Raw genomic sequence first — 12,465 nt, 5'->3', positions numbered from 1 at the left:
TCGGGGATACCCACCGCAAGTATTTTCTTCTAAATAAGAAGAAAAATAGTGCAATTTGGAGCATTTCAAGACAAAAACAAAAGGCAGAGTCATAGCCATTTAATATGCACATTACACAAACTTAAATACATAATTATTACAATAAAATCAAGCAACACACCAGCACATAGTTTCAATAAACAGCAGACTTGCTTTTGTTATAATAACGTTACATACAACTTTTGAGTTGTTATTAGTTTTTAGTGCATTTTGGGGTTATATAAATTTTGTCATTTTCTAAAGAAGTTGTAGGCCGAGGCCTACAAGGCTTATATGTAGTTACGCCACTGGCAAGATTTGTTTCCTATTCTTCTGTTTCAATATGGTACCTTCCAGTCTCTTTTTGCAACAGCTGAATGTCCCCAGTTTAGCTTTAACAATAACGTAAAAGAATACACTCGCATAAATGTGAATGCTTTCATTTTCCATATTTCATTTAAAGTTATCTAATTGATTCTTCTATCAGGTTATTATACATAATGACGGTTTATACTGATAGATAATATTAAGCGTATACCAATCGAAGGACACACGGGCATGTACATTGTTATAGAATAAAATAATACAAGAGTTTAATAATAATGATATCAAGAAAACCTGCCCACCATCCGCTTAACCATCCAACCACAACCGATTGTTGGCAGCCAGGCTATATTTTACGAATGGTAATTGAATGTATATGTTTTGTTTTGTTATAATTGTCGAATTATACCGAATATGGAAAAAAAGACGAACGTTGGCGTTCGCCCAGAGGCCCTTATTTGTTTTAGTTACAATGTATTTGAAACCAGACTGGTTTACCCAAGTGTGTTATCATAATGTTGATAGAGACAATAGACACCTATAAGCAAAGTCATTAACTGTTATAGTTGCCGATTTGGAAAAACAGACGAGCGTTGGTGTTCGTTCAGAGGCCCTCTTGTGTTTATTTACAATGTACTTGTTACCCTCTGACATCGCGAATGAATCTAGTAAAATAGAAGGTCCTGATGCACTGAAAACATTTATCTACATATATCAGGGTTATATTACATTTAGATACATAGGTTGATAAATGTTATCAAGATGGACAAAGTGGTCATATGAATCTCATACACATATACATAATTAAGATACCCCAATTACTATACGTTGATATGAGAATCAACAGAAGAATGCAATTTACAGGTAACCGATTTTTCTTTGTTATAGGCATACGTTATAAGTTTTTGATGAGCTATTTCAATGATTCCGCTGGCGAACGCCAACATCACCAATTGCGACATTTAGCGAAAGTAGTACTCCATCTTACACCGATTAGTCTTTTTTTGGAAACCTACATAAATGAGCTATTGATCAAAGCTTTGTTATTTTTACGTTGTTGTTGTTTTGGCAAATAAACATTTTGCAAATAAACATGATCATATTAACCGTGTTTGTACTTTTATTGACATGTTTTTCTTCTACGATATGTGATCATAGTTAGTACCTTGTTTGTTGTGTGTTTACATCCCCGCATTAATTGCATAATCATGTTTTATCCTTCTACCATATTTGATCATAGAATGTACTCCATAACCGTTTTTATGTGCAGTTATGATTGCAGCGCCTCGTTAACCTAGTGGTTGCGCGTTCAATGTGATGCAGGAACGGTTGAAATATGGTTCCATTAGATCCATTGATTTGCGGTCCGTATTATAGGGTAGTTACGGGAATTTTAAATTAATTTTTGAGTACTCAGCACTGATTTAAACCAAGGAATCCCGTACATCGTTGCTTTACACATGGCAAATCAAAGAGCTTCTTTCTTTATAATCCTGGGATTTGCATTGTATTCTCCTTGTATGTAACCCTTGTATGTAATCAACTCTGCAAATATCTTGGTGTGACTGGGAATTGCAGTTACCTCTATGTACTGTCACTTATCGCTCTTGAAACTCTTTGGTTTTATGGCGCCCTGGTACAGTCAGGCTGTACTGCAGTCAATGAACGCATGCAAACATAAACTCAAATTTCAGGTTTGTGAACAATAATAACAACTTATGTCTACAAACATTGTCACTTAGTTCATTATTGTACTGACTGTATACTAATTAAGTAAGTAATTGTCTCCACAAGTAATAATGCTATACTATATTTGACTGTAAACAAGCATGACTATTGAGCTACTGGGCGATCACCAAGCCTGACAGAGACAGTATACCAATAACCAATGAGAGTCACTGGTGCGATTTACCCGAGACATAATACCCACAAACACCGTCACCAAGTTTCATCATGATCGGACAATACAACTTGGGATATTTTCTGCCCCATACTAAAATACATATTTCCTTATGTAAAAGGGGCCGAACTGGGGAGTTTACTGACATAATTCACTCCACGATGGAATTTGACTGAGACTCGCCATCAAATGCTGTAACAGAGTTTCATCATTATTGGATACTAAAAACTTAAGATGTTTTCTGGCGAATACTTAAAAGAACTATTTCCTAATGTAAAAGGGGCATAACTGGGTAGTTTACTGACATGATTCACTCCATGGTGGAATTTGAAGGAGACTGGCCATCAAATGCTGCAACAGAGTTCCATCATTACTGGATACTAAAAACTTACACTAAAACTTAAAAGAACTAATTCCTAATGTTAAAGGGGCATAACTCTGACATGATTAACTTCACACTGGAACCGGACTGAGGCTTGCCCACAAATACTATAAAAGAGTCGCATCATTAATGGATAATAAAAAAATAAGTATCTGCCTCCAATATATACATACACCTACTTTTTATGGGCAAAAGAGTCAGAACTCTCGATTTACTCGGACAATTGATTCACTCCATGATGGAACTTGACTGAGACTTGCATACAAATGCTGTGACTGAGTTGCATCATGATTGAATGATAATTATAACTTAAGTAGCTGCGTGCATGATATATACACCTACTATTTTTAATGTAAAAGGGGCATAACTCTGGATAAACTAGGGCGAATAACCCCACGATCAAACTTCACCGAAACATGAGCCCACAAACAAGCATTGTGACCGAGTGGCATCATAGTGGGATAATAATTATATAGGTTTTGGAAATAATGCAGTTGAACTTAGTGGATATATGACTTGTAAATAGCTCATTGAAATTGAAACAATTAAAAAAGGTTTATCACCGCATGTTAACTACATACATGCAAATAATAGAAAGCTGGTTGGGTTTTGTTGCAGATTATAATCAAAATTCAAAAATCAATAATTGAGATACATAAACCCATAAGAAGATGGCTGAAAGTTTTAAATACATTTATTAGTTAAAGGTTAATACAGAAATCAAGTTGCACAATACTACAAAATTGTTGTAAAAGTAATTACACCCAAGATTCCCTTGTAAGAAATATACGGTTATTTTCATTCTATGTCTAAATTAAGACAGGTTACATGCATTGTCAATAACAATACAATAACATTCAGTAGGCAAACGTCCAAAGAAGATAAATTGAGATCTAAAGACATGTTTGTCATTTTTAAGAGATTTTTTATTTGTACTATTCCTATGGAATATTCACGCGGAAATTTCCATTTTAAATATTCTTCATATGATAATGATATGAAAACCTACTAAATTTTTCTTTAAAAATTCGTCAAACACTTTATTTTACCTTCAAAACCATAAAAAGTATACATCTGTTTAAATAATTATTTTTATATAAGTTAATGATCATTTTGTAAAATCAAAGATCTATATAAAGAACATAAAAAAACAAAAGTAGTAAACACCAAAATATAATTGAATAAGTGTTTAATAGTATTACAATATTTACACTAATTCGTTATCCTAGTGTTTTGCAAAATAAAACAGCAAAATACGCTTAATATTTATTAGATACATGACTGTCATAAAGCATCAATGGCTTTTCTGACTAATTACAAAACTTCTGAGACTGATACAACATTATTTTAGTATTTCCATTATTGATTTATATAATTAGCTATGTTCATTCAGTTTGATAGAACTCGGTTACAACGAATAAATAAGCGTATGTTGAACATTAAATATGATTGCTATTACTATTCACTTGCTCAAACAGCATTGAATACATGGTAATTTCCGCCAGAGAGAGCAAAATCACGACTGATAAAGAAAAGGTGTCAATTTGCATTAAAGACCTTCAGTGAGTCATTACTGTTCATTCCGACAACTATGGCACGTGTGTGAGGACAGAATGACACGGAGCAGGGCTTGGTCAGTCCGTTCTTCTCTTCCAGTATTTCCGCCATCTTGCCGTCACTCTCCGTTAGCAGCATCACGTTGTGGCTGGTTAATCCACACACGAGAAGCTGGCCGGGCCCTACCTTCACCACGGCCAGGGGATGGATGAGCCGAATATCTCGGTACTTCCGCAGGACCTTCCCGTCAAGGGTCAGCTGGAGGACGGTGTTGGCATTGTTGTCAGACACGTGAAGGGTCGGCGGTGTTGAAGCTGACACAGTCAGGTAATATGGTGTGTTGAAAAGTTGTCTTCTATCATCTGTTTGGAATGTACTTAAGATATGCCCATCCAATGTCATCACTTCAACACGCGGGTTTGATGTATACGAAACGTATAATCTATTGTTGTTAAACGCAATACCAAAACAACAAGATGATACTTTAATTTCCTTTCCACACGACAGCTGTCCTCCCTTCGTAGACAGCAGCTGAATCATGAACTTGTTCTGGACTGTAACGGCGGCCTGGTCACCGGGGAGCACACACACGTCCCATCCTGGTAGCTGGAGGCGGGACGTGACGGTGCAGGTGCTGATGTCTACCAGTTTGACACAGTTGTTACCACGGTCAGCCAGGAGGACGAGACCAGGCGAGATCAGGGCTGAGCCCGTGATCCAGCAGGGGTTCAGGTCCTGAGATGTTCTGACCAGGATATCCGCCTCCTTCTTCCACGTCATAGTAGCGAGGTCAGGAACTGGAACTAACATAATAAGGACTACATGTATATCTTTAGTCACTTTGATCTTATAAATGTAAGTGTAAATACTTGTATAAAGTCACAACTTCAATCGCCAGTTTGTTTAAGGTAAACTTACACGACAGCCACCACGGAATAAACAGTAATTATAAATACATGTTATGATGAGGGTTTCGACTTAGAAACATGTTTGCTTCAACAATTTTCGTGTGTAGACTCAGAATTAAAATATGAAGCGTTAATAAAAATATTTCTGATCAAAAGTACATGAAATGAGTACTTTTTTCATTGAAAAGGACAAAGAAGTTGTTAAAATCAAATAAATATGTTAAAAAACATGTCAATGTTCCCATCACTATAAATGTCGTTATGTCAGCGAAACACACCATTTATCGAGTACAGTTGTCCTTGTATACATATTCATCAGGCTAATTAAAACACTGTTTTTACATAATTGGACTTCACTTCATAAAGGCATTGACGAAAGCACTCGCACGCTCGCACCTGAACAAACTGGCACCTGCACACACTCCAGCCCGCACCCGCACACACTCGCACCTGCACATACTCTCAGGCGCACCTTCGCAAACTCAACCGCACCAGCACACACTTGGACACATTCTCTACCGCACCCGCACACACCCGCACAATCACACCTCCACACATACACACCCGTAACCGACCACACTCTCATTTGCACCCGCACACACTCTCATTCGCAGCCGCACGCACTATCACTTGCACCGCACACACTCTCACCAGGGCACACTCTCACTCGCACCTACACACTATCTCAACCGCACCCGCACACACCCTAACCTTCACTCACTCGAACATGCGCAAATTCTCAACCGAACCCGCAAAACCCTTATCAGCACCTACACATATTTTCACCCGCACACACTCTCACTCGCCCACACACACCCTCACTCGCACTCAACCCAACACGCACCCGCACAGATTCTCGCTCGCACCCGCACACACTCTCACTCGTACACTAACGCACCTGTACACACTCTCTACCCCAACACACTCGACCTCACTCGCACACACCCTCACCCTCAATCGCACCCGAACACATTCTCACTCGCACACGCACACACTCTCACTCGCACACAATCTCACTTGCATCCGTATACACTCGCAGCCGCACACCGATGCTACCGCACCTGCACACACTCTCACCCGCACTCGCACACACTCTAACCTGCACCCGCACAAACTCTCACCTGCACCCGCACACACTCTAACCCTTACCTTCACACGTTCTAGCCCTCAGTTGCACTCATTCTCACTCGCACCTGCACACAATCTCACTCGCACACACTCTCACTCGCATCCGCACACTCTCAATCGCACCCGCACACACTCGCTACTGCACACCGGTGCACCTGCACACACTCTCACCCGCATCTGCATAAACTCTCAGCCGCATCGAACACACTCCCACCCGTATCCGCATACACTCTCACTTGCACCTGCACACACTCTCATCCGCAACCGCACAGAATCTCACCCGTACCTGCACACACTCACACCTGCACCCGCACTCACTCAACTCAAACCTGCAAACACTCTTACTCAAACCTGCACACACTATCACTTGCACCTGCACACACTCTCACTCGCACACACTCACATCCGTCCCGACAAACACTCAAACCCGCATCCGCATACACTCGCACCTGCACACACGCTAACCCTAACCCGCACGCTCTCATCCGCGCACACTCTCACCCGCACCCGCACAAACTCTCACCGGCACCCGCTCACATTCCCAATCGCACCTGCACATACTTTTACCCGCACCCACACACACTCTCATCCTCGCCCGCACAAAATCCCACTTGCATCTGCACAAACTCTCACTCGCACCTGCACACATTCTCACCCGCAACCGCACACACTCTCATCCTCACCTGCACAAAATCTCACTCGCATCTGCACAAACTCTCACTCGCACCTGCACACATTCTCACTCGCAACCGCACACAATCTCACCCGCACTCGCACCCAATCTAAACCGCACCCGCACACACTCTAAATTAAACATGCATACACTCTCACTTGCACCTGCACACACTCTTGCTCGCACGCATACACACTATCACCCGCAAACACCTGCACCGCACACTCTTTCACTCGAACTCGCACTTGCAAACAGTCTTACCCGCATCCGAACACACTCTCAACCTCACCCACACATACTCTCAACCTCACCCACACACACTCTCACTCGCACCTGCATACATTCTCACCCGCTGCCACACACACTCTCATCCGCAACCGCACTCACTCTCATCCGCACCTGCACTAACTCTCACTTGAACCCGCCCATCCCCTTACTCGCACCCGCTCACACTCGCACCCACTCTACTCTCACTCGCGCACTCTTTCACGCGCAACCGCTCACACTCTCACTCGCACCCGCACACACTCTCATCTGCATATACTCATACCAGGGCAAATTCTCACCCGCACCCGCACACACTCTCACCCGCAACCGCACACACTCTCCCCCGTGGCCGCACACACTCTCACCCGCACCCGCACACATTCTCAACCCCACACACACTAACTCAAACCTGCACACACTCTCAGGTGCACCTGCATACACTCTCATTCGCATACACTCACACCCGCACCTACACACATTCTCATCCGCAACCGGACAAACTCTCACCCACACCCGCAAACATTCTTATCCGCCCTCGCTCACACTCTCACCCGCACCCACTTTCACCGTCATCCGCAAACATTCTCACGCACCTGCACTCACTGTTACCTACACAAAATCACTCGCACACACACACACACACACACACTCGCACCTTCACAATCTCACTCGCACTCGCTACTGCACACCGTCGCACCTGCATACACTCTCACCTGAACCCACTCTCACCCGCACCCCCAAAACCTCTCACCAGCAACCACACACTCTTCCCCGTGACCGCACACACTCTCGTCTTCACCCGCACACACTCTCACCCAAAAACACTCTTAACTCAAGTGCACCTCTACACACTATCACTCGCTTAACTCTCACTCGCACCTACACACATTCCTACCCGCAACCGCACACACTCGCACCAACACACTCTCACCTGCACCCGCACACACTCTCACCCGCACACACTCTCATCCGCACCACACACACTCTCACCCGCACACACTCTCACTTGCACCCGCACACACTCTCACCCGCACCCGGACAAACTCTCACCTGCATACACTCACCCGCTCACACGCTCACCCGCACACACTCTCACCCGCACACACTCTCATCTTCACCCGCACGCACTCTCATACGCACCTGCTCACACTCTCACATGCATCTGCACACACACATACACACGCACTCTCGCACACGCGCGCGCGCACACACACGTATCCGCTCACGCAAACACTCATCCCCCACACATGCACCCACGCACGTGCGTCCGTGCACACACACACACAGGCACGCACGCACGCACGCACGCACACACACACACACACGCACACACGCACACACACACACGCGCGCGCGCACCGACGCAGGCACGCACACACATACACTAATTGGATATATTGTGAACAATAGGTTAGTTTTTATCAACAAAATTACACTTTTAATGATGTCAAATGCATCTATGGTAATAACGTTATAGTCGTATGATATTCAACTTAAAATCTTCTCTGTTAAATCAATCAAATGTTTAAGCATGTCAAGGTGCTTGTTTATTGAGTTAAATGAGTGCTGATCTTTAAAAGTATTAACAAGTATTATTTTTAATACGATCCTAAGGCACTATTTGCTATTTTAAACCACGTTTTGTGACGAGATTTACCTCGGGGACAACTTGGCCACCGTGGCCAGATTTATCCCAGGTGCAAATATGTGCATATAAACGCTAAATCCAATGTCTGGAGGTTGAACAATTTTGTCCCCTGTCATATAATGCAAATACTGATTTGTCCCCCAGTCGTATCTCTATTTTGGTAGGGACGGTAAAGATTCAACATTACAAAAGATATTGATTTTCTCAATAGCCATAAAAACGCGTCCAAAACATACCCCAGTACTCAATGGTGCTACAGACAATAGGCACGTTTTAAGCAAGGTCAATTACTGTTATAATTAACGAGTTATAGCGAATGGGGAAAAACAGACGAGCGTTGTTGTTCGTTCAAAGGCCCTCTTTTGTTTATTTACAGTGTACTTGAAACTAGACTAGTTTACCCAATAGACCAGTAGATACTTAATGAAGATAAAAAAGCTTGTAATAAAACATTAAACCAAAGTATGAAACTGTATTTCATAATTTTAGCAATTACCTTGTATGACCGTTCTTAACAAGAACACAACATACTACACTAAGTCTAACTTATTGGGAGATAATAATTAAGCATACTATTCCTACCAAACTCTCCCGCCATGTACAGTGTTCCAAAGCCCATGTTCGATCCCAACAGCCGCTCCGTGTCCGCGTCTTTAACAAATCGATACTTCCGGGACTTCATCCTACCAGTCATCTTCTCCATCTCGTCATGAATCCCCCGTAACTCCTTCTGGGCTCTCCTTGCCGTCACGTACCGCTGGTTAACCGAGACGTCCACGGAAGTCAGTTCTGTCCTTGTGGCCTCAAGTCCGCATTTTGCCAACTCACAATCAGTCTTCAGTTTAGTCAGCACGCTTTCATCCTCGGTCTTCATTTTCTGGATGTTGCCGAGCAACTCCTTCTCGCGTCGGTCCAGGTAGGTTTTGATTTCTGCACGGAACTTTCTCAGTCTGTCGATTTCAGTCTTAGACTGGTGTTCGACCTCGTCAAAAAGCTCCTTTACTTTACTTATGTACCCAGATAGAAGATCTTCCGCTCGTTTAATAGATGGTTCCAGCTCCCTGAATTCCCTTTCATTGGTGAAATCCTTAGACACATTAGCAATGTAGTCGACTTTGCACGTGCGATGACCGATGACTACACAGTCACCACAACCAAGGTCGCTGTGGGTCGGACAGTAAAACTTGATCATCTCATTCGGATGTGTTTTACAATATTCAGTTACACCGATGTCAGACTGCTTAGTGGACGGGTCGAAGGACGGCATCTTATCTTTGGACAACATAATGTGGTTTCTGGACACCTTGAATTTCTTATGGGCCTTGATACAGGGATCACACATGTACTCTTGGCAGGTCTGACAGAATCCCTGGGCTACAGAGCGTTTGCCCTCCTCTTCACACGGCTGACAGAAGACAGTTGTGTCATCGGAGCCCTTGTTAAGGTCAGGGTCACGCCTTTTTCCAGATACTTCCATCTATAATTACGAATTAGAAAGTTCACGAGATATTAATAAATCAGTAAACCAGCTAAGAGCAGCCAAAACGAATATAACATTTTGTTTGTCTAAAACGAAAGTACATGTAATGACCGAAATCCACATTCAGAAGTCCTTTAATGACGTTTTAAACATGTTTTCTTTTTAAGAAAACCCCATAGAAGCTAGCAATGGTGTGCCGTTAACTGAATAAAACACACAATTAAAGAAATACAAATTTTAGTTACCTTGATGTTTGTTGATCATAGAAACCAATAAGGAAGTAAATTGATGTCCTCCTTAGCGCATGCTCGTTCTTAAAGGCCCATATACGCTGTAATGTGGGTCGTGCTAAACTGCTGACCGATTAGCTGACCATATAGGAATAGAAGAGATTTGCTGACGAATTGCTGACCATATAAACAAAGAAGGATTTTTATTTTTTTAAGTTTTTCTGTTTGTTATGTTTGTTTTCAGTGTTTTAAATGTTATAATGTCATATGAAATAATTAATTGAATTGACGAATATTCTTTTTGTTATTCCAAGAGCGTTTCGTTGCAGATACAGTAGATGTCTTTTTATCAGTAAAAGATAGAAATAAAACTGTCTACATCCAGGCCACACCACGTGGAGGCGCTCTTACCATGGCCTATTTTTTTTTGAGTGAATGAGCTAGTGAGTAGTGATTGATTGAGTGATTGAGTGATTGTGTGAGTGAAAGAGTTATTGATAGTGAGTGATTGATAGTGAGTGATTGATTGAATGAGTGTGCTAGTGAATAAGTGCAAGCGCAATTGCCTGAATAAAAGTCACCTAATATGTGTATAATACATGATAAATGTATCATAGTCCATTTTCAGTAACTTTTCAATATCGAGTTTTCCTATACGTTGGGTCAGCTAAGAATTTGGTCAGTAACTTTCCAATATCGGGTTTCCTTATACGCTACATTGGTCAGCTAAGAAATGGGTCAGTAACTTTTCAATATCGGGTTTCCTTATACGCTACATTGGTCAGCTAAGAATTTGGTAAGTAACTTTCCAATATCGGGTTTCCTTATACGTTACATTGGTCAGCTAAGAAATGGGTCAGTAACTTTTCAATATCGGGTTTCCTTATACGCTACATTGGTCAGCTAAGAATTTGGTAAGTAACTTTCCAATATCGGGTTTCCTTATACGTTACATTGGTCAGCTAAGAAATTGATCAGTAACTTTTCAATATCGAGTTTTCCTATACGTTACATTGGTCAGCTAAGAATTTGATCAGTAACTTTCCAATATCGAGTTTTCCTATACGTTACATTGGTCAGCTAAGAATTTGGTCAGTAACTTTCCAATATCGGGTTTCCTTATACGTTACATTGGTCAGCTAAGAAATGGGTCAGTAACTTTTCAATATCGAGTTTCCCTATACGTTACATTGGTCAGCTAGGAATTTGGTCAGTAACTTTCCAATATCGGGTTTCCTTATACGCTACATTGGTCAGCTAAGAAATTGGTCAGTAACTTTTCAATATCGAGTTTTCCTATACGTTACATTGGTCAGCTAAGAAATTGGTCAGTAACTTTTCAATATCGAGTTTTCCTATACGTTACATTGGCCAGCTAAGATTTAAGAGCTCCTCTCTATCATTGAGTAATAGTTAACGGCATATAAAATAAGTTAAAAAGACAGCTATAAGTTTCAATGTTATAATAACAAAATCAATTTGATAATACTTAGTCTGATACAAGTCCGTAACTCGTATTACTTTTTCATTTATCAACAAATATCAGGCCATAAATCGGGTTAAAGGTAAAAGTACTTGTCAATGACATATCGCTTACATAACAATTGGATATTTAGTCAAAAATTAACAATGTATCATAGTCCATTTCCAATATCGGGTTTCCTTATACGCTACATTGGTCAGCTAAGAATTTGGTCAGTAACTTTTTAATATCGGGTTTCCATATATGTTACATTGGTCAGCTAAGAAATTGGTCAGTAACTTTTCAATACCAAGTTTTCATATACGTTACATTGGTCAGCACTATGCACTGAACCGTGAAGTTGACTGACCATATAGTCATTTTGGTCAGCTAAGAAATTGGTCAGTATCTTATGAATGATGCATTACTTTGTCATCAATATGCACTGAACCATGAAATAGAGTGACAAAACAACAATTGACCCCGAG

The 12,465-nt window shown here is 41.5% G+C and overlaps 1 protein-coding gene across 1 annotated transcript; it reads right to left on the bottom strand.

Annotated features, from left to right (window-relative positions):
* Window positions 1-3,300: 3,300 nt before the first annotated feature.
* LOC128214548 (E3 ubiquitin-protein ligase TRIM71-like) lies at window positions 3,301-10,610 on the bottom strand. Its single transcript, XM_052921070.1, has 3 exons — window positions 10,531-10,610; window positions 9,388-10,282; window positions 3,301-4,984 (listed from the first exon to the last, which is right to left on the bottom strand). Exons 2-3 carry the CDS (start codon window positions 10,280-10,282, stop codon window positions 4,164-4,166), a joined length of 1,716 nt encoding a protein of 571 aa, XP_052777030.1. The 5' UTR covers window positions 10,531-10,610; the 3' UTR covers window positions 3,301-4,163.
* Between the last annotated feature and the right edge of the window lie 1,855 nt (window positions 10,611-12,465).

Source organism: Mya arenaria, chromosome 13 (genome assembly GCF_026914265.1).
Source record: "Mya arenaria isolate MELC-2E11 chromosome 13, ASM2691426v1".
NCBI lineage: Eukaryota > Metazoa > Mollusca > Bivalvia > Myida > Myidae > Mya > Mya arenaria.
Note: the sequence above shows the minus strand (reverse complement) of the source record. Positions and strands in the feature narration are given on the sequence as shown.